The sequence below is a fragment of the Mirounga angustirostris genome, unplaced genomic scaffold, assembly GCF_029215605.1.
Source record: "Mirounga angustirostris isolate CCGP_5_RB_7025 unplaced genomic scaffold, mMirAng1.0.hap1 SCAF_5, whole genome shotgun sequence".
Taxonomy (NCBI): Eukaryota; Metazoa; Chordata; class Mammalia; order Carnivora; family Phocidae; genus Mirounga; species Mirounga angustirostris.
In genome coordinates this window covers 89,386,248-89,410,053 of record NW_026991713.1, presented here as the reverse complement: position 1 = coordinate 89,410,053, position 23,806 = coordinate 89,386,248, and the positions used below count along the sequence as shown (strand labels likewise).

The following is a 23,806-nucleotide window of genomic DNA, read 5'->3' as shown; positions in this document are numbered from 1 at the left end:
GAGGGAACACAAGCAGGGGGAGTGGCAGAGGGAGAAGCAGGCTCCCCGCCGAGCAGGGAGCCCGACGTGGGGCTCGATCCCAGGACCCTGGGATCATGACCTGAGCCGAAGGCAGACGCTTAACGACTAAGCCACCCAGGCGCCCCCCATTAATCCTTTTCTTAAAAAAAAAAATCCTATCTGTTTAGCTTTACCCCTCCTAATTTCGACTGAATTTTCAAGAAGCCATTCCTCGGACTAAACTATGCCAAATAGTCTCCAGAAAAGGAAGACGGGTTTTTGGCTAAGTACCAGACTGAATGTCTCCATTAGATGGGAGCAAACTACTTTCATTTTCTCAGCCCTCTAAGCACAGATTTTTGTTTCTCCTGCAGAAAGTTCTGTATTATCAGGGCAGGGCTAGTTCCAGTGCAGATGACACAAAAGCTATTAATAGATTATGGCTATAATAAAGCTGAAGTAGAAAACAGAAGTGATCCAAAGAGGGAGGTATAAAATGGAAGGGGGAGAAAAAGGCAAAATAGTCTGCCTCCCAAGTTAGATGACAACTATGTTGGGACATATTTCAAAAGCAATAATGTAACATTTCGATGGTGCTCTTAACTACCTGTATTTGGGAATTTTTTTTTTTTTTTTTTTTTTTTTTGCCTGTCTTATCCTGCCAATCGGGGGAAGAAGAAAGAATGTATTAAATTAAATGAAATTTTTTAAAACTCTGCCTTTGCTCAGAACCAGCTCCCCCAAAATCACTGTTTGCCGTGAATAAAACCCAGACTTCGGTGACTTTGCTGTGGGTGGAAGAGGGAGTAGCTGATTTCTTTGAAGTCTTCTGTCAACCAGTTGGCTCGAGTCAAGAAACAAAACTCCAGGTACTTTGCTTTTTGATTGTCCTTGTCTGAGTTCATTTTGATTAAGGCTAATAATCTAAGTAAATTAAAGTCCTTTATTTGTTTAAACTACAGAAAATGAAAACAAAAGTTCACTTGCACTTTTGTGTTTCAAGGATAGAAATTAGCAATCGGCTTAGGGCAAGCCGTAAATATAAGAACCAATTTGCCAAATTGCCAAGTTGATTTTCATCTTTGCATGTATCTTTTGTCCCTAATCCTTAATCACCCTGGGTCATACTGAGGACTGGAAGGGGTTCATTTTTCCTATTGCCATTAGATCGATCAAAGGGATAGACACTGTCATATAAAATATAACTTAACAAATATGAACTGATTGCCAGCTATGTGGAAGGTTCTGTGTGTAATACAAATGTTAGAATCAATACTTGCCTTTAAAATTGTTTTCATGTAGTTATGGATATTGCATCCGTCTAGAGATAACTAAGGTGAAACGCAGGTGCCATAGAGAGATCCATTCTACTAAGAGAATTTAAAGAAGGGACTATTTCTAGTTAGTAAGGAGGACAATTTTGCTTGGGAAAATGAAGGTTGAGAGAGGAGATTATTAAAGCTTTAGAATCGCAAATAGCAGATAGAGTGACTGCTTAGTTATTCACCGGGTCAAACCGAAGGGAAGGAGGGAGATGAACCAGTAGCTCCAAGGGTAACAAAACCACAAGAAAAGAAATATATTACAGCCAGACATGGAAGGGAAAGGTCAAGTTTGTGAGGGATGTCACAAAATGCAGTGTACAGACTAATTCTATGCACATGAATAATTGATGCTTTTTAAATAATGCAGTTCATGAGATTGAAAAGAAGAAAGGATTTCTGGGAGTAGGAATCTTTTCATACGAGTGTTAAGATAATTTGCTTTGATTTCTTTCTCCTTTTGATATTCTCTCGTACAAACATATCTCTTTTTGATTTATACTGAAGAGCTCATCTTTTTTCTTTTTCTCTTCTAAGAATCCTTTTTGGAAATAACTATTTTGCAGGTAGCGGATTTTCTTCTCTGCACCTATAGTAAACCCCCCCTTAAGAAAACAATGGTTATGCAGCCACTTACTGTAACAGTCTTGCTAGCAGAAGTCTTTCCTTAGAACCATTCTTTCATAGAACAGTGAAAGAGGTGGAATTGCAAATAAGTGCTGACGGCTCTCATCTCTTTAGGCAGGAGTGTTTCAGATACCTGTTTTGAAAAAGAATGTTATGCTGGCTCATATTTTTATATTGTACTGTGGTACTTGCCACTGGTCTAACCACTGGCCCACCAAATTAACAATTTGTTCTACTCAAGGATAGGTTAATGTTAAATGTTTGTGAGAACACAAAGTTGCTGTGCCTTGGGTGGATGTGATTTAAAAGCTGAGAATGCAGACAAAGGGGGTAGTGTCCTTAATATACAAAGAACAACTACAAATAGAAAAGAATGAAGACCAATAGCCCAAAACAAATATTTCATAGAAAATAAACACAAGGGACACCTGGGTGGCTCAGATACTTAAGTGTCTGCCTTTGGCTCAGGTCACACCCCCAGGATCCTGGGATCGAGTCCCGCATCAGGCTCCTTCTTCAGCAGGGAGTCTACTTCTCCCTCTCCTTGCCACTCCCCCTGCTTATACTCTCAATCTCTCTGGCAAGTAAATAAATAAAATCTTTAAAAATAAATAAATAAAAATATACACAAAAGACACTTAAACATATGAAAAGATGATCAAGTTCACTCACAGTAAAAGAAATGCAAAATGAATCTACAATGAGGTGCAATTTCCATTAATAAGACTGGAAAAACTCAAAGAGTTTACAAATATATTGGATTGGAAGGAGTGTGGGAGAAGAGATGTTGTCACAACTGAGGGCAACAGGATAACTTGGAAAATGTCTATAGAAGACAATTTGTTGGGGGACCTGGGTGACTCAGTGGATTAAGTGTCTGCTTTTGGCTCAAGTCATGATCCCGGGTTCCTGGGATTGAGCCCCACTTCGGGGTCCCTGCTCAGTGGGGAGCCTGCCTCTCCCTCTCCCTCTGCCTCTCCCCCCACCAGTCATGCTCTCTTTCTCTCTCTCAAATAAACAAATAAAATCTTTAAAAAATGAAAAATTTAAAAGAAGACAATTTGTCAGTCACTTTCAAAATTTTGAAAAATATTCAACTTTTGGACCCACCATTCAGCTGCTGGAAATATGAGTATCCATATATGCATGTACATTCACACATATGAATACACACACACAGGTTTTGTGTATAAGTACGTATGTGTATACATGCATACACACATCCATGTATTAAGTGAGTGTCTGTCCATATATGTTTGTTCCCATAATTTAAAATTTTGTTCACTGTAGCACTGTTTGCAATAGCAAAAAATCAGAGGCAACAGGGGCGCCTGGGTGGCTCGGTCATTAAGCGTCTGCCTTCGGCTCAGGTCACGATCCCAGGGTCCTGGGATCGAGCCCCGCATCGGGCTCCCTGCTCCGCGGAGAGCCTGCTTCTCCCTCTCCCACTCCCCCTGCTTGCGTTCCCTCTCTCGCTGTCTCTCTCTCTGTCAAATAAATAAATAAAAATCTTAAAAAAAAAAAAAAGTAGGTCCTTTCAGTGAATTTCTACACAGCCCTTAGGAAGAATAAATCAGCTTTTTCTGTGCTGATATAAGAAGAGCACCAAAATATACTGATAACCAAGTAAAACATAAGCAGCATGATGTGTAAGCCACATTATCACTTAAGTTTCGCTTAGCTGTATCTTACGTTTTCACATCCATAAAATACAGATCAGAAGGAAAAAAAGAAAAATCCCTGACAACAACGGCTCCTTCCGTGGAAGAGAACTGGGTAGATAGAAAGTAGGGAAAGAAGGAAACTTATTTTTCACTGTTATCCTCTCGCATCTTTTAAATGTTTTACTCTGTTTGTGTATTCCCCACTCAACTCTGAAAAACAGCCTAAAAAAAACACAAAACAGATGAAGATACTATGACGCCTGTCTTATGTTCTGCGTCTCCAGGAGCCGATTTCTGTTTCCTCTCACGTTGTGACCATCTCCAGCCTCCTTCCCGCCACTGCCTACAACTGTAGCGTCACCAGCTTCAGCCACGACAGCCCCAGCGTCCCCGCGTTCATAGCCGTCTCAACAATGGGTAATTACTTGCGTTCGTGGAATCCGCTGTCTTTGGAGGTTTTAGCACTCTCGATTCTCCTTCTGTTTTCCTTTCAAATATAGGTACTCTATCCTTTTAATAGAACCATGTTCCGCGGAAACATTCCAGGCTCTGGGGGAAAGGGGCCCTTCACTGCGCTTACTAGCTGTGTGATTGAGGGAAAGACATTTACCATCTCTGAACCTCTGTTATCTGCAAAACTGGAATCGTAATATATGTCCCCTGCTGAGCTGTAATGAGGCATGGAAATGAAGTGCCTAAAGCCCTAACACACGCCGTGTGAGTCATAGCGGCTCCTGTCCACGCCACAGGCCTCATCCTCCTCCCCAGCGGTGGCCACAGTACCCTGATCCACTCGGGCTCATCTGTTGTCGCCTTGGCCCTTAGCCGTCCCTGGTCAAGCAATGACAACACTAAATTCCTGGGTCAAAGCGGGGAAGTTCCCAATGAAGCCAAACTATAAGGGGGGAAATTAGAAATTAATGGAAGCTCTAGAATAATGGTGCTTCCTTTTTTTTTTTTTTTTCCTTCTGAGTTTTATGTGTTACTGCCCTGTTTGTTGGAGGCTGATCCTGCGGTCTGAGACCCGCCACGAAGCCACCTGTAATACAGCGCTCGCAGTGTCACATGATCCCTTTACTGGGGGCATTTTCATTTCTGTTGCATTCATCGTATATGCAGCCGCTCTATTCGGTGTTGACTAGAGTGGCCTTTTGTTTGTTTTCTGTTTTAAATTTTTATTTTTCCGGAAGAGGGCACCAAAGATGGACCCACAAAGTATATTAATGGTCTCTCAGTTCTATGGCCTGTACACCATTCCAAGCAGCCTTTCCTGTTCACTATTCCTTGTCATAGCTACGGCAACCTGGTGAAAACAGGTATAGCATTCAACTTATTTAAAAGTGAGGAAAATGAAGCCCAGAGAGACAGATAAAATAGCTTCTCCGAATGGCAGTTAGTAGTCAAATGAACCTGAAGGTCTCCTGACCCTAAGTCTAATGTTCTTTCTGTTCAGTCAGTCTGCCCATGAGTAGGAGTCATGCTGGCCCCAGTGGGAAGTGGCAAACTCACAGCGTCTTAGGGATGGAACGCGCCGGCCAGTTCTGTGATTTTATGATCAAAGCAGAGGATGGTGTGTCATTCTCCCCTGCTCTAGTCGGTCTCTGGTTAAGAGTTTCATAAAAACATTTGATATATGTATTCCCACTTATAGTGTGCATGTGCCAGAGCAGTCCCCATATAAAGTATAGGGAAGGGACACAGCCGCTGTTCTTAAAGGGCCCACGACTTATTAATAGGTTTAATCTCTTGAGTTGTGCAGATGGAAAACCACTCGACATATGGTTACAGATCATCAGAACGCCTGCTTCTAGAGACGTGTTAAGTGCTGCAGCAGATGGTAGCTTGCTAATGCCTTTTTCATATACGATATTAGTTGTGAGCAAAATACACAGTTGTGGTTTCTGACTTTAAAGTCATGGGCATAAAATGAAAACCTGCCACTCTCTCTCTAAACTTCTGAAAACCTTAAACAGTAATAAGATGACCTCTAGATTTTTTTAATTTTCAAAGGAATTTAAACCATGGTCCAGGCTTTGATTTATTCAGTGTATAGTTCTCCTGGCTAAGAGCATTCTGAATGTAAGCCCTCGTGATGGACACAACTCTGCTAGGTACCTGAACGCCATTTATCAATCTGCTTTACTAGGTTGTATTTGACCAGCAGGAGGTCATTGTCGGCTAGGAGAAACATCACTGTTGCTGTTATTGTCATCATTATACGTTCAGTGCTGTTAAAAATCAATGGAAAATGATGAGTGGTTCTGTTAGTTTTGTGTAATGGAAGTTATAATGAAAATGCATGGCTTTTCTCTTCAGTTACAGAGATGAACCCCAATGTGGTAGTCATCTCGGTACTGGCCATCCTCAGTACACTGTTAATTGGACTGCTGCTCGTGACCCTTATCATTCTGAGGAAAAAGCACCTCCAGATGGCAAGGTAAGTTCAGTTTGGTTGACCTTTTACCCAAGGGCTTTAAAATATTTTAATTTATCCTATAGGTCTGCTTTTGCAGATCGAAATAGTATAGCAGGGCTTTTAAAGTATTTTAACTTATACTTTAATTTGTAAATGTAATTTATAATTATTTTAATAATATTAAAATGTTTAAATTTAATATCTAAATTGTATAGCCGTAAGTTTGATTTCGGTTTTCAGTGTCTGTTTTGTGTGTTTTCTAAGTAGACTTCTAAATGTTATTTTAGAAAACATGACCATTGAAATGACAAAGCAAAGGATGGTTTACACAAATCCAGACCTCTTACTATCAGTCTTGTCATTTTAAGAAACCCACACAAAGGAATCCATTAATGACATTTGGATACTTTCAAACATACTTTGGAGTAAAATAAAGATTTCTGGCTACTCAGTATGATTAATGAAAGGAGTGAATGTATGGAGAGACCACAAGAAAGAAAAAAAGTCCCTCTCCTCATCAGTTCTGCCAAAGCTGTTTTATCAGAAAACATTTGAAGAGTTTATGATTAGGTCCATTTGAAGTCTCATATTAGTTTTGTTTCTACTACTCAGAGTTCAGGCAGTTTTCATTTTTCTTGCAGCTAGAAAAGACTTTTGATTTATGATTTTGGTGATTCCCTATTCCTTTGACCACTGATGCATTTTTTATCAAAGCACATTCTCAAGTACTTTCAGTGGTCCCCTATATTATCAGAACAATCCATCAATTCTCTTTAAAATTGTTGCCTCGTTGAATACTGCTGGGTTTGGGAAATTTGGCTCAAATTATATTTACCCAACGTTAGCCTGCTGAATTGTCAATCAACATCCTTCTTCTTTCTCAGAGTTCTCTCAGTTGCCTAGTCATAAATAAATTTATCCATCCAATAGTGATCTAATCAGTGTCTTATCCGGCACAATTAAATAAAAATCAGATACCCAAGCTGTCCACTAGGAAATTAGAACGTAGCTGGAGATATGCACATAAAGAAATATATTTAAAGGTATAAACTGACCTGCCCCGGAAAGGAGATAAAAATGAGAATCCATGAATGTAGAGAAAAGAGATTAGTTCTGAATATAAAAATCAAGCTTTATGACTGTTGGCATTTAAACAAATCTTAGAAGGATAGGGAGGAAGGTGGCACCACATTGTGGCTAGCATAGAGATCTCTGAAATTACACTCCTTGGGATCAAATCCTAACTTGTAATCTATGTAACTTTGTGCAGTTTACTGAAACTTCATTCAGTAGTTTGAATAAATATTAGTGGATATTTTGAAAATATTAATAGACACCTGCTATGTGTCAGACTCTTCCAGATGCTTGAGATATGATAGTATATAAAATAGACAAGAATTTCTGCCTTCATGGAGCTCGTATTCTAGCAGAGGAGATAGACAATAAAAACCGTGTTCTATGTGAGCAGACAGTAAGAGAAAAACAATAGAGCAGAGTAAGGGAAATTAGCAGTACAGGTGTGCGGATTATACGGACAGGAGCTCTGGGAGGTGGATAGATCTCACTGAAAGGATAATACTTGAGAAAAGATGTGAAGGATATGATGGAGTTAGCCATTTGTTTTCTGGCAGAAGAGTATGCCCAGTAGAGGGAAGAGCCAGTGCAAAGGCCCTGAGGCAGGAACATGTTCAAACAGTAGCAGGAAGGTTAGTGCAGCTAACACAGAGGAAATGAGGGGAGGAGCAGCAGGAGATGATGTCAGATCACATAGAGCTTTGTAAGCCATTGTAAAGACTTCTTGCTTTTATTCTAAGTCAAGCCATTGCAGGACTTGGGGCAAAAGAGCCGACTTACACTAGAAAACAGTATGTATTGAGGCGAAGCAGGCATATTAATGCAGGCAGCCATTACAGTAACCCAGGCTAGAGATGGTAGTGGTTTAGTCCAAGGTCACAGCAATAAAGGTGGGGAGAAATGATCAGATTCTGGATATATTTTGAAAATAGAGGCATTTGCTGAGGGGATTTGCTAACAGATCGCACTTGAAATGGAAATGAATAAGGGTCACAGATGACTCCAAGGGTTTTGGTCCTAGCAACTGAAAGGATGGAGTTGCCATCAACAGAAATAGGATTCCAGATGAAGATTTCAGAGTTGGGGGAGCGTCAAGACTTCAGTCTTGGAAATGTTATGTTTGAGATGACTGCAAGCGCAGGTGTGGAGTAGGCAATTGAATATAAAAGTCTGATGTTCAGGAGCGAAGTCTGGACTGAAGATATAAGTTTGGGAGTTGTTAGCATATACGTGGGATTAAAGCAATAGACTGGATGAAATTCTCCTTTACCGGAGGGAGTGTGAGTAAATGAGAGAAGAGGGCCCTGCACTAAGCACCAGAACAATCTAATATTAAGATTTTCAGGGAGGAAAAAAAAGATAAGAGCAAAGGAAACTGGCCAGAGGCATCCAGTGGAGTGCAAGAAAAACTAAGAAAGTGTGTAGCCTGGAAGCAAGGGAAAGAATGTATATCGAGAAGAGATGAGACTAGCCCCTACATTAGTGGATGGTTAGGAGCAATAATGCCATAATTGGGAAGCATGCAATAAATGTTAGCTCATAATAGTAATAGTGGAGGGGGTGGTAGCAGGTGTGGTAATGGGTACAATTCCAGGAGCATTCTCTGTGGTGCATACAGCAAGATGCTTAGGAGAAGTGGTTCTACTTCAGCCAGCTGACCATTAGAGCAGAGATTCTTCACATTTTTTGTGCCATGATCCTTTCTGGCAATCTGATTAAGCCTGTGGATCTCTTCCAAGAATAATGCTTTCTTTTTAAGTGCAAAAAATAAAATACATAAGATTAAAAAGAAACGAATTATATGAAAACATGGTAATCAGAGTATTTAAAAAACAAATGCATTACATCCTCCTTTATTAATATATTTAGATAATATTTAGTAGGGTGTCTAATAACTCTCATAATTTCATCAGAGTGATGAATATGAACAATACTTCCATATCTGCAGCAGGTTCATTATAGAGAAACATCTGCAGTTTCTGTGGTTAGCAATCTTGCCAGTAATGATGATATTATTTTGGCTTGTTGCCTACTTTAATAATTTTAAAAATTGCTAAATTTCAGTTAGAGGTTGTGAAAACAAGAGTACTTTCCCCCCACTGTGTTCACGGAGCTCTAAATTCTATCCTTGAGCCCCAGGTAAGAACCCTTGAATTACAGGATAAAATAAATCCTATATATGGGAAATTGACAGAGGAAAATTAATTGATGATGTGTAATTTATAACACAGCGTGACATAACAATGTTTTAGTGCATTTTTGAAAGAAGAAAACTGTTCTTAGAACACAGTAATAAGAACAGGGAGATCACCAAAGTTATTAGCAGATGTGCCAATTAATGTCAAAATCTCTGCTTCAATTCTGAGTAAGTCCATCAATTTCATCTAGGGGGGAAATGAGATGCATGAACCCCCATGAGCTGTGTTGTTTATCCATGACATTAGGTAAAGGTGGAGAAGGCATGGGAATATGTTTACCTTTGTCTTCCACTTCTGGAAAAAAAAAAACTTCAACAATATTTTCCACTGACAGATTAATAGGCAACCTTTTGGATAAGAGGCACTGCTAAGCCAATCTGTTTCCATATGTCTCACTCTTTTTACTCTTATCTCAAGTGATAAATCACATGGGCATCCCGACATGAGGGGAAAACTTTGGAGGAAGAAAATAATCTAAATTGATCCACCATCATTTTAGAGAGGAAATCAAAATGCTTTAAAAACAACCCCACAAAGAATAGGTGCTAAAAACAGAAAACCCTCAGGCTAGGAGGCTTTGTGAAAAATACTATATCCCAAATAGTTCAAAGATTTATGTTAGGATCACGAGTGCCCTTCGGAAAGGATTGTAAGCCAAATCCTCTTGGCTTCACATAACTTGATTAGAGCATGTGCAACCTATGAAAAACTTTTTTATTTTTCTATTTTGTATTGCATGTGAAAGAGGAACACGTGGAACTTATATTAGCTTTTTTTTTTTTTTAATTTAATGCTGTGATGATAAGCCAGTAAAGGCTTTCTTTTATATCAAGGTAAAAGAGTGCTCCACCAAGCAGTAACCTTGATTTTGTGGTTCCTTTCAAACAGGGAATGCGGAGCAGGAACTTTTGTCAATTTTGCTTCTTTGGAGAGGGATGGAAAGCTTCCATACAACTGGTGAGCATTACTTTGCAACAAGGCTCTAGAGAGCTTATCTATGCTGTGTGTGTGCTCCGAACTTTATTTTACTCTTTTTGGGGGATACATGGTTTTGTCTGATTGTCCTTTCACAATTTTGGTGAGAGTGGACTTTCCAAGGTTAGATTTTCTTCCCTGAATGTATTAGTTTATATAGGTTTACTGCAGTTACGAAGTAGAGAAAATGTCGTAGTCGGCTGAGTTGTTACTATATTAAACGAAGGACTAACACAGGCAGGGATGTAGCCCCAAACCGTGCTGAAGAAGGGCTTCAGTGCAGGAGTCACACTGAACGCGCAAGTGGTGGCGAAGGCACAGGACAGACCCCAGCGAAGCAACAGGAGAGAGAGAAGCATCTCTATTTCAAACTGACATTTCAGTGCCTGAGAATATGAGCCCCACTTCTGGTCAGAATCGAGGAGACGTATTCAGCCCAGGCCTCTCAGCTCTTACACTTATGGGTAAATAAATATCAAAGGCAATGAGGTCCCATGGGAAAACCTGGCCTTATTTTTTTCCCCATGCTTGAATCTTAAGGACCTAAAGGGAGGAGATATTTGGAGAATTGAGAAAGCATTGTCAGGAGATTAAATTGTTTGACATTATACCTTAACACTGATACATGAGAATTAACAATGCTATCAGCTACAATGGAGACCCAACAAAATTGCTAATGAAGTAACCATTTAATACAAAGCTGGTACTGCTTACATGATCAGGTTTGTTTCTTTTGCGAGCCTCAATGCAAAGCACATTTATTTAAATGTATACATTTCATGTTAATCCTTGGTAAATGGTCTTTTTTTCTTCTTTTTGTTTTCCTAATCCCCCAAAATGGTGATCTTCAAGAAATAGATAGGTGAGACTAGAAACTTTACAGAATCAGTGAGGGTGGGAGGGCTTTAATTGGAATATAACTTCGGCTTCCCTGAGTGGGCATCCAGCAGCGGGAAGTCTAGTTGAAATAGGATTCTTTTCAATAAGACAGTATGTTGTACTATTTTTAAATTTTAGCCTGAATGGAATTTTGCTATTAAACTACAATTAATCCAACTGTGAAGAAAGAAAACCCATAACCCCTCGACGGTGGAAAGTTAGTAAGCATTTCTAGGTTTGTTCAGATATATTAACACTCTTGCCAAGATTAAGAGACTAATTCACTGATCTTTGTTTCTTGTCTGGCTCACCCTTTAAAAAGGCCCAGTCACAAAACAGTGAAGAATAGCCCATCTAGGAATTGATCCAATTATACCTGGGACTCAGGGCAGCTATGTATTGACTAACTGCACAATCAGTCACAACTGATAGAATATGGGACGTCAGTTATGGGAGAGCTAAGGCAAAAGAGAATTCACTTCAGGAATTTTCTAGAAAAATCTAGAAAATTCTCCTCCTGCTCTTGGCAAAGATGGTTTTGCCAGTACCGGCATGTACTGGCTGACAGAACAGATATATCCCTGGGAAACTGTAGTAATTAAAGTGACAAGGCGACAGCATTTCCCCTCCTAGTTCTCAGTGTAGCTACAGACACAGCCATAGGACATGTTAAAATCTTCGTTAATGAACGTTCTATTTTGCACGTGGTTTAAATACCTGAAATTGCATTCACACCACGCTTTTTAAATCAGCAGACTGAATTAGAAGTAAAGTACAATTCAATAATTTTGCTCCCATTCAGGTCAGTATTAATCAGATTATGGACCAGGCAGTTTCATGAGCTACTTGTCTTGAATCATTGATACCTGAGCGTCCTTCCGTAGCTCTGTTTTAAGGGTTATTTTTCAGCGATGGTGTATGAACTTAAACTAGAAGTAATATAGAAAGTCACACCTAGGAGTGCAGCTTTGTAAGAATGCATCCCAGAAGCTTGGGGTCTCTACCAGAATTGGTATAGGCAGAAATTGACCGTTGGTTGATATTTCCTCACACAAGCCGCTGTTGGCGATCGAATGATGTTATAATGGTTCCTTAAAATAGGTTCAAGCGTGGCAAAGGTAATAATATCCAAGAATAAGAGACAACTAATGAGGCATTTAGGAGCCTCATTTAACTGAATGTAAAATGTAATCACTTAATAGCAGACTAATCGACACAAAATAAGTTGAAAGGAATATATCTGATTACAATATGTATGTGTGCGAATAAAACTGGTGTTGGCAATATGATAGCACGTAAGCCTTCGCGTTTCAATTTCACAGAATGGAATAATATGTAATTGTAATTAAGATGCTTGTCATTTTAATTGATCCCAGTAGGTAATTTACTGATATCTGTTCACAGTTTATGTTACTAACTCTTGCCACTTTTTCATCTTTACATCTGTTATATCTATTAATGCTCACAGGCGTAGGAGTATATTTGCTTTCTTAACCCTGCTACCCTCATGTCTTTGGACTGATTATCTTTTGGCATTTTATATTAATCCTTGGTAAGTGATTTTTTTTTTTTTTTTACTGTTTACCTAACAAAAAGTCTATAAGGTTAGCTCTCCAGAAGTAAAACCAAAAGGAAAAATTCTCTTTAATTATCTGATGTGTTTGGGCAACCTCTAAAATTATTGATCAGGTATTGAAATGGATTAAAATAGTTCATGGTACCAAGATGCTAACTAAGTATAATGTTTTTCCAATTAAAATTTTCTTCTTGGGATGTTCTTGGCAAGCTTTTCTTCCATGAATTACTAGTCATTTGTTTCTTCATTCAGTCAATGCATTGGCTTCTCATCTTTGTAAATGATGCTTCCCATTTTCCTTACTATCTCCATCCATTAGAGAGCTCCATATTTCCAAGAAGGAAGAAATGCTTTCAGGTAGAGAAGCCCAGAATACTGTACGCTGTGTTTGAGGTGTTAGTGTTTTCACAGTAGTGCTAACTCAATGAATATTGAACAACTAAGTGCAAGCCTCTTTGTATAATTATCTTATTTAATTGTCCCCACAACTCTGCAGAGCCCCATCCTAGAAACATGGAAATAGAGGCTTAAGGAGATTATATTAACATCATACTACTCTATAGAAAATCCAGGTTCCAACCCCAGGTGTCTCCAAAATCTATTCTTTCCTCTGTAAAAAGCAGCTTCCTTTAAATTCTCCTTTTCTTAACTTTTAAATCATTTTAATAACCAAATCTCAGAGAGTATCCTTTTCAGCTTGTATAAAATCTAATAACAATAATTTTGAAATCTGGGACTAACATATCTAGAAGGACTATTTCCTTTCCTGAGCAGCAGGAAAAAAGGTAGTGGTTTCCTGACCAAAAACAAAACATCATTGTCCTGAAAAATCCAAGGTGCTTAGGTACTAAATTATGTACAGACAGATTCAGATATATGGACAACTTCAGAACTCAGAAAAAACAATAAAGATAGTTCATGAACTGGAAAAATGGCACTTGAGTGGGGAGAGTGAGGGGAAGAGTGAAAGACGAAAAGCAATCTGTAGAGTTATTTATTCAAAAAGACAGTTGATCAAATGTTCTTCAGCTCCTCCAAGGACAGAATAAATACAGTTGGCAAGGTTAGGACTTCAGGTTGCAATGGAAGAAATACCAGAAAGGACTTTCTCACAGTAGAGATTAATACCAGTAGAGATTAATACCAGCAATGGGGTTGTTTTGGGGTTTTTTGTTTGTTTGTTTTAAAGAAAGACTAGAGGAAAACTGTTGAAACATGGTAGACACTGAGGTGTTAAGTAATGAACCCACAAGAATGTCTCGGATGATAAGGACCCATTCGCTGTTATTCCAAGTTGGTTTTAATAACAGTTTTGAGTATAGGGCTTCACCATAGCCAACACAATATTTTAAGTATTTAACATCAGATAGTATTCAGGTATGAGTAGTGCATATATATTCCATTTTGACCTTCAAAATATGCATCACTTTTCACTCAACATCTACTAATCATTCTCAAGTATTCTACCTATCATCAGAATACTTGTACCCAATACCCTTAAAGTACCCGCCATAGATCTCAATTCAAACAGAAGAAAGAAAGATACATATAGTATCGTATTAATTTTTCTGCTTAATTCTCTGACTTTCCCACAGTTTGGTTTCTAAGCTCATATCAGGGCTGTGCTTTTTTTGCATGTATTTCTTACTGGGTCCCCCTGATGAATCACATCTTCAAATTCCAACAACTCCTTCAAGGTCTGCTATTTATAGTATTGATCAAATAGCATGAGACCCAAGTCAGGGGGGAAAAAACCCTTCAGTAGTTGTGTTTGTTTGTTTTTTGTTTTGGGGTTTTGTTTGTTTGTTTGTTTTTAAAAAACGCTTCAGTCTTTTTTAGAAGAATTGTCTTGAGATGTAAATGGTTATCTCCAGCTGCGAAGAGAAGGCAAAACATAGAGCCCCAGGGTTTCTGTCACTTTCGGTAAACCATACGCTTATCAACCAATGAGAATAGACTGAACATAAACTCTGTTTTCCGCCCTAGGCTTGTGCTAGGTCAGATATAACAGAAGTGAAATACATGATCCTTGCTTTTTTTCAGGTACAGCTAGCTTAGCACTCACAAAGCCACCCGAGGTCCCTACTGTTTGCTACTTTTCTCTTCATCTAGTAACTCGTGGATGTTTTCCCCTGCTTTCATTTGCAGATAGCCATTTTTAATCCTCCTCCAGATGTGTTTGTCTTCATAGCTCACCTAGTCTGTTAACAACCACTAGAAATAACAGAGCCGCCCACCCTACCTCCTTCCTCACACACGGCCTGGTTTCTTCTCTGAATTGCCAAGTTCAGGGGAATAGATGTTCCCGTTAATTTTGTAAAATCTTCCTGGTGAGTGGTTCGTGTGGAAACCAGGAGACTCTTTCTCTCTCATAGTGTTGCTCGAATCTTCTCCCAGGACGATAGCAAAACCAGAGCCGATCACCAGTGCCCAGGTGGCTTAGTCTCAAGATGGTATTCTGCCAGGATTTCTGGTTACCATCATCTCAGATCAGGTTTCCTAATCAGAGAAAACCATTTCATTCGGACCAGCTCTATCTGGATTCATTGTTACTACTCTTTTTATTAACACCGTACTCACCTCATGCTCTGCTCAAGTATTCATCTGCCTGCTCGAAATCTGCAAGAGTTGTCATTTTAAGCGTGAAGCAACATTTAGTTTAAACTGCTCAGCTTTCCTCCTGGTTATTGCATATTTTATTCAGAGGATGATATAACTCTAAATGCCTTTTTAAGATTTGGGGATGATCTCCAGCTAGCTCATGAAAGAGTAAGTGGCGCTTATGAAATTGGGGACATTTAGAGTATTGGGGGTTGTTTCAGGGGGGTTTTGTTTGTTTTTAGTCTTTGTAAATCCCATGCTTCTGCCATTGCCTCTTTTCATATTCCTTTTCACAATGAATTCCAGTCTGGCTGGCTTCCCAAGATCTCATAACCATGAAGAACTTATGCATCTTAACTTCTTGAAGTCAATAGGATTTTGAACCTTACCTAACTGATATAAGTAAAAGAGAAAATTGGAAGATGTGCATGGTCATGTATGCATATATACTGTTTGTCTGTTGAGTGTTATCAGTTACTCAAAAAATCTTTTGCAATGACAAGATGACACCCTACACATCACCTCAAATGTTCATGGTAACAGGCGCACACATTAGCTCTTTCCATAATGCACTGACAACCAAAGGGCTGGCGGAACCTCCACTTACATGTTTAAAAGTGAAATGTCCCCTGATTTTCGTCTTAGAATTAGTACAGCAATTGAAAACGTAGGAAAATTCCATCCGTGTGGCTGTGGAGTCTCATAATTCAGTCCTGTCCTTGTCCCACAGCCTACAGATGTGAGAACTCCTTGGAATCAATTCTGCAAAATCTAAGCAGAACATAAAGGTTGTATACAAATCATGAAGACATACACTTAAACATACACTTTTGGCAATAAGTCATTGAAAACATGTGGTGGAATTTTACATTCTATGTAAAGTTCATTCAATCAATGAATGAGAATGAAAGAAAAAAAGTGCCTGTCTTCCAGTAATCAGGTTTCTACACAGCTGTTGAATAGTAGCAGCTTAATATTTCAGCACTGAATTTATTCAGTGTTACTCTCCCACATACATTTGTTTCTTCCCAGTTTCCCTTAAAGTCTGTTTGGATAGGAAAGATTTGGTTTGGTGTTTTTTGTTTTGTTTTTTTTTCCCACTCCCAATCACAAAATATGTTGGCAGCCTCCTGACTTCACCAAACTGTTATCTTAGCGAACATTCCTCTGTCAAAAAGCACCATCATCAGCTCCCACGATGCAAAGTGAATGTGGCATTCCTAAAGTTAACTACATTACCCCCACAAGAGCTGAGTAAAAATTATTCAAGAGATGTTCTTTTAGGTTCCCAAATGCCTAGATGATACAGCCCTGTCCAACATTACAGTGGTGTTTTGAGGGGGTGAGGGAGAAGCAAAGTAAAAACCGGAATGTCTATTCCCTCTAAATCTCAAACATGGAGGACAGAGGATGAGGGAGAACAAATAAGAAGGGAGCTATTGAGTGGACTGTCATCACTCAGAAGTAGGAAGAAGTAAAACTGAAGTAAAAACTGAAACCAGGAAATGAAAACCGAAACACCTCTTGCCTTAATGGATATTTCCCTGTATTCCCTGCCCTCGTAACTTCCTGTCCATCCACCAGTTCCACTTCCTGAGTCTGTTATCAAACTCCTCATTGAATCATTAAGTAAAATTGTGGGGGCAACATGGCAAACGTGTTTTGTTTCAACCCAATTCACTAAGCATTTATTGAGCACCACCATGTGTCCTATTAACTATGCTCAGCTCTGGGGGGGGTGGGCAGGGGGTGGGAAGGACTGTGTAGCAAGGAGCACAGAAGCAACTGATGGATATACCAGGAGAAACATTCCATGAACAAAGTGCTATGAGAGCACAGAGGAAGCAGTGCTTCATTCTGCTACAGCCTTTCTAGAAATGAAGGTACCCGGATATTCACAATTCTAATTTTTATTTTTTTTAAGATTTTATTTATTTATTTAGAGAGAACGAGCGCAAGCGGGGGTTGGGGGGAGACACTCTCAAGCAGACTGAGCTGAGCACGGAGCCCAAATGGGGGCTTGATCCTACGACCCTGAGATCACGACCTGAGCCGAAAGCAAGAGTTGAGTGCCTTAAGCGACTGAGCCACCCAGTCGCCTCCACAATTTTTAATATAAATAAATATTCTGGCACATGAGAGCACTCAGATCACACTGGTTATTTACTACAGATGGTTTATTTTCTGAAAGTTTGTGTGCTTCCATCAATATTTAAAGACTTTGGGAAACTATTTGTAAAAATTGTCACTCACAATCGTATCAATATTTATCATTTATATAAAACAATAAAAATACAGTAATGAAGTGTTTCAGCAGAGACCATAATCTCATTCACTAACTTAGGTCAGTTACCTTATTTGTTGGTTGAAAACAATTACCCTAAATACCCCCTAAAAATGTAATTAACTGTAACATATATTAGCATTACATGTGTTTGAGCTTACAGAATAGTAATGAATTAAGAACTAGTAATAGGTACAATTCTTCAGATAGCTTAAAAAACTAGTTCAAAATTGAATAAGAACAATGCCATAATAGAATTCTATAAGACACACTCCAGGGCACCTGGGTGGCACCGTCAGTTAAGCATCCAACTCTTCGTTTCAACTCAGGTCATGATCTTAGGATTATGAGATCGAGCCCCGCATTGGGCTCTGTGCTCAGCACAGAGTCTGCTTGAGATTTTCTCTGCCTCTCCCTCTGCCCCTCCTGCTTGCAATACTCTCTCTCTCTCAAATAAATAAATAAATCTTAAAAAAAAAAAAAAAAAGAGGGGCACCTGGGTGGCTCAATTGGTTCAGCATCTGCCTTCGGCTCGGGTCATGATCCCAGGGTCCTGGGATCAAGTCCGGCATCCGGGCTCCCTGCTCATTAGGGATCGTGCTTCTCCCGCTCCCTTTACTGTTTCCCATGCTTGTGCACTCTGGCTCTCTCTCTGTCAAATAAATAAATAAAATCTTAAAAAAAAAGATACATGCCAACACTCTTAGCACAAACTCACATTCCCAGGGAAGATGCTTTGAGTCTTCGAGTCTTTGACAACCAACATATCCACCCTCCCAGATACTTCGTTCTCCCCTTTTATTCCCCAAATCTTTTCTTCTTGCCTATAGATCCTAGAGTTTTCAGGCAACAGATATTTCTGTATATTTATAAAATACTTCAGCAGCTTAACCACTAGTAGCAAGAGATTATATTTCTAGAATTTAGTATTTGGCAAATCCAAAATGTAAAGTACAAGTATGTTCTTGTAATCTAATAGACTTTTTAAGAAGTGAATCTGAAATTATTACCATTATCTTCTCATTTAAGGAAAAGTAATTAAACAAACTGGAGGTATGTTTAATGAAAATTAAATAAAATTGAGGTGCCTGATGTAATTATTTAAAGCTCTTCAAGTTTCATCATTATGTCAATCGATTCTTCTGCCCAGATAAAGCTGTCTTTTTTTTTTTTTTAATTCTCAGGAGTAAAAATGGTTTAAAGAAGAGGAAACTGACTAAGTAAGTTGTTTTTTATTGTTGAGATATAACTGACCTATAACATTGTGTAAGTTTAAGGTGTGCAATGTGTTGATTTAATACACTGATATAATGCAGTATGATTCCCACCATAAAATTTAGGCAACAACTCTATCCTGTCACATAATTATTGTTTCTTTTTGTGGTGAAAATATTAAAGATTAGTCTTAGAAACTTTGAAGTATATAATACAGAAAGTTTTTCTTATATTTCTTTTTAAAATGTTTAATTTAAAAAAAGTTCTTCATAATGATCTTCACTTTGCCTATTAAAATGATTGCTTGTTGGGCGCCTGGGTGGCTCAGTTGGTTAAGCGACTGCCTTCGGCTCAGGTCATGATCCTGGAGTCCCTGGATCGAGTCCCGCATCGGGCTCCCTGCTCGGCAGGGAGTCTGCTTCTCCCTCTGATCCTCCCCCCTCTCATGTGCTCTCTCTCATTCTCTCTCTCTCAAATAAATAAATGAATAATCTTAAAAAAAAAAAGATTGCTTATTTTCAAATGGAAGGGATGCTTAAGAAAGAGGCAAATGTAGGGGCACCTGGCTGGCTCAGTCGGAGGAGCATGAGACTCTTGATCTCAGGGTCATGAGTTCAAGCCCCACGTTGGGTGTAGAGATTACTTAAATAAATAAAACTTAGGGGCGCCTGGGTGGCTCAGTCGTTAAGCGTCTGCCTTCGGCTCAGGTCATGATCCCTGGGTCCTGGGATCAAGTCCCACATCGGGCTCCCTGCTCAGCAGGAAACCTGCTTCTCCCTCTCCCACTCCCCCAGCTTGTGTTCCCTCTCTCGCTCTCTGTCAAATAAATAAGTAAAATATTTATAAATAAATAAATAAATAAATAAATAAATAAATAAATAAATAAATAAATAAATAAAACTTAAAAAAAGAGGGCAGGTGTATATTTCAACAGCTAAACTATTATGTGTGGGTGTGTTTACGCATATGGGTGGCAGAGACCACTAAGAAACCAGCTTCCTCTTCCCTTCTCGTTTTCTTTCTAATTCTCCTTCCTTCTCTAAAAGCCAGTTCTTGAGGGGGCTCCCCTGCCCACATTTCCATTTGCTTTCTCTTTACTCTTTCTCTTTACCTCCCAAAGCCGCCCCCTCCCACTCCACACCGTGTCCCCGTGGCTCCCCTTTCCTATCTGTACCTATTCTCATTTCACCCCTCGTTTGCTCCACCTTCTCTTCTCCCTTTTCCCTCTAAACCTTTATCCTCTCGATCTTTACTCCCTCCCAGCTTGCTTTTGCTACTCCTTACCATCCTCCTCCTCTCCCTGATGTTCATTCTTCTGTTTCCTGGCCCTTCCTCTGTCTCTCTTTTCCTTTTGCTTTTTCTAACCCATAAATATTTTCTCAGATTGCCTTTCCTATTCGTGCTTCCTTTCTTCTGGTAATGGGATGAAAACTGGAATCATTCAATCCAACGTTAAGGTCAAAGCCCTGCTCAGAGACAACAGTCGGAGAGGGCAGGTCTAACAGAGTTCCTTCTAGGATAGGAGCCCCACGTTTAGCCATTCTTTTGGAAGGATGGCAAGTTTGATGTGGGAATAGCTTTTATTTTTTTTTAAAGATTTTATTTATTTATTTGAGAGAGAGAAAGAGAGAGAAACAGCATGAGAGGGGATAGGGTCAGAGGGAGAAGCAGGCTCCCCACCGAGCTGGGAGCCCGATGCGGGACTCGATCCCAGGACTCTGGGATCATGACCTGAGCTGAAGGCAGTCGCTTAACCAACTGAGCCACCCAGGTGCCCAGGGAATAGCTTTTAACCAGAAATCATTCTCCCAGGTGCTCGTCATCATTCTACTGCTGAGTAGCCACGTAATCTTGGACTATTCAACGGACTCTTAGCCTTGGCTGTCTCACTTGAAGCATGGGGTTGATGTTGCCCGGGTCTCCTTCAGGGATCAACCGAGCAATATAACATATGCGAATATGTATGCACTGCAGTGTGTTTTATGGATACGAGTCATTAATGCTATTAAGTGAAACCACTGGAATTCAAGTGTACCTCTGGGAGGTATAATGCCCTTTAAATTCTACTAAAATCTTAACAGAATCTATGGGATTGGCTAATCAACAACTTTAAACAAGTAACTATTAATAATACTATGTATTTGCTAATAGGACATAAGGCCACAGGTAGATGATATAAGCTGAGTAATTTGTAGCAAGACTAAGGGAAAGGTCACTGTGTGGATCCTGCCAAAGTGGAAAGGCTTGGATTAGATGCCAGAGCAGAGCATCTTGTAGAAGCTTAGGGAGCAGGTTGGTATAGGTAAACTCTGGGAAGGATAAGCAGCTACAGAAAACTGTAGGAAATAAAATATAATTTTTTTAAGATTTTATTTATTTATCCGAGAGAGAGAGAGAGAGAGAGGGAGGGAGGGAAGGAGGGAGGGAGATCATGAGCAGGGGGGAGGGATGGAGGGGGAAACAGACTCCCCACTGAGCAGGAAGTCTGACTTGGGACTCGATCCCAGGACCCTGGGATCATGATACTGAGCTGAAGGCAGACGCTTAACCAACTGGCCACCCGGGCACCCTAAAATATAATTCTTATTCATGAAAAGAAGAAGGAAAGAGGTGAGAACTTCAGGTATAGATACAGAAACATAAGCTCAGATGCGTTACTTGATTGTACCTTTGAAACTTTTTGATACTTTTATAGATACACAAACATGGCTCTTTAAGAGTGAGGCTCTAGAAGCTTTCTGGATATGTGCTTCATCACACCGACCCTGCCTCTGCTCTGAGGAGACAGTGTAGCTAGCATGTATGTATGTAGGCTAGTATGACCATAATATTTTATAGATGACAATGTTGAATCTCACAAGAGTTAGAGCAATTTCCCATGGTCACACAGTAAATAAAATAAAACCATATCTCAAACAGTTCTTCAGACTCTAATCCTTTGTTCTTTCCCATAAATCAGAATTTTCCAGAAACAACATATATACATGTATGTATGTAAGCATGCATATATATATATAATATTTTTTAAGATTTTATTTATTTGTCAAAGAGAGTGAGCACAAGCAGGGGGAGCGGCAGGCAGAGGGAGAAGCAGGCTCCCCACTGAGCAAGGAGCCTGATGTGGGACTTGATCCCAGGACCCTGAGATCATGGCCTGAGCCGAAGGCAGACGCTGGACCGACTGAGCCACTCAGGCGTCCCATGTATATAATATTTTATTGCTAGAGTAAGAGCTGACTGAAAACCTAGAGCTCTCTCCCATCTCAAGGAAGTATAATACATAAGGCCCTCTTTTTAATCACAACATATTAGGGACTGATAACTTTAACAGCAACAACAAAAAGATGAATGCTGACCCTGGAGCAGTAAAGCTTGCTTTTTTCTCCAAGAAAATCATTCATGTTTGAAAACTATGACATTAAACAGTATAGATACCTGTCAACCAGATTTCTGAAACATACATTTCTTTGTGTTTGGTAAAGCCCAGTTCAACTGGATGACTTTGACGCCTACATCAAGGATATGGCCAAAGACTCTGACTATAAATTTTCTCTTCAATTTGAGGTGAGTAGATCAAGTATTTCCTACCTTCTGTGGTAGATGAGGCATGGGACTTGCCAGATTGGGACTGGTGTCATTTCCCTGCTCACTGGGCAGGGCTTGCGATACGGTTCATAATGGGCAGTGTGGTAACTGTGATGGGCATGTCTCATCAGCTGATGCAGAGTGAGGACGTGCACCCTTTGCAGGTCAGGACTAGGGTGGCTCCACTGGAGGAAAAGAGAGAACAAATGCGGGTAGTGGGGTGAACAACCACAATCCCAGGAGAAATCATCACTGAACATCAATGCAATCGAGTGTGCGGGGAGGAAAGCAAGGTGAGGATTTAGGTCGGAAAAGAATTTCACTTTCAGGGAATTTTTAGTGTGTCTCTTATGTCACTGAGGCCACAATAAGGGGGTGGTGGATGAAACAGGTCCCCTTTCTCTTCTGGACAGAGAAGAGCCTGGGTGGGGTGGGGGTGGGCTCTCACAGCTGTAGGACTCCTGGCATTCTGCTTCATATCTCCTTGTGCAATTTCCTTTACTTTTTTGGGGGGAAATTAGGGAGAGAGTTATACCTGGTTCATGTGGAAGGAGGAAAAAAAAAATGGCAACACCTCCTTTCTCTGAAATACGCATATCCTTTGAGTCCAAGACCATGTGTCAGAGTAGGTGGAAATGAGTCAGCCTCAGATCTCAGCAGTGTAACTGGTCCTCAGGTTTTCTTCCCATATATTTCACAGCTCAGACAGTCTGGGTGGCCTCATCTTTGAGGTTCCTACAGCAAGGCTCAGGTGGTCCATGATTCAAGGAAACCAGGGAAAAGAAAGAGATCAAGTGACTCTTCTAAATACGGCAATGTTTTCTTAAAGGTCTTAGGAGCTCTTCCGTGTGAAACACCAGGTTGTCGAATGTAGCCGCTTTGCCCTCATTATTCATATTCATTTCTTCTTTCCCCTCATCAGCTGAGGATATCTTAGGTCTGCAAGAAGCAGCAGGAGTCCTGGTGTGGATACCTAAGAGGGAATTTAAGGATGAGAAGAACTTTACTCATGATCAAATACAAGGCCCCCTAATACTACCCACCTGTGGTCATCAGAAATTCCACACAGAGCCGGCTCTGTTATCCATTACATGCAAGTGTGCAAGAAGTTGTAGATGTGACACCAAATACTATACCTCAAAGAATAGAACTTTGGTGTGAACTGGAGATCTCTGACAAGGATGGCATTTCAGGAAGAAAAAAACAAAGGAGATTTTCTTTAAGAACACATAAACCAAAACTCAGGCAGAAAATAAATGTCTGGATAACTCTGATAATGGTGATGAAAATTATGATGTACATACACTTTCAAATTCATTGAAGCCTCCAGCTCTTCATCCCTACGTGATGATGTCACCTTGGTGACACAGTTAGCATCATTGCCCTCGCT

At 39.9% G+C, this 23,806-nt stretch overlaps 1 protein-coding gene and 1 long non-coding RNA gene across 2 annotated transcripts in view; both read left to right on the top strand.

The window, feature by feature from the left end:
- The window catches only part of PTPRO (protein tyrosine phosphatase receptor type O), a 241,860-nt gene that overhangs the window by 187,981 nt on the left and 30,073 nt on the right, over positions 1–23,806 (top strand). The window contains exons 13-19 of the mRNA XM_064591529.1: positions 730–869; positions 3,898–4,030; positions 5,930–6,050; positions 10,190–10,258; positions 12,624–12,707; positions 18,801–18,836; positions 22,314–22,395. Coding sequence (XP_064447599.1) covers positions 730–869; positions 3,898–4,030; positions 5,930–6,050; positions 10,190–10,258; positions 12,624–12,707; positions 18,801–18,836; positions 22,314–22,395 — 665 coding nt within the window. The remainder of the gene's footprint in view (positions 1–729; positions 870–3,897; positions 4,031–5,929; positions 6,051–10,189; positions 10,259–12,623; positions 12,708–18,800; positions 18,837–22,313; positions 22,396–23,806) is intronic.
- On the top strand, positions 22,426–23,693 carry LOC135364458 (uncharacterized). The gene is made up of 2 exons (XR_010411604.1): positions 22,426–22,709; positions 23,339–23,693. It is a non-coding gene; the product is annotated as an uncharacterized LOC135364458 (long non-coding RNA).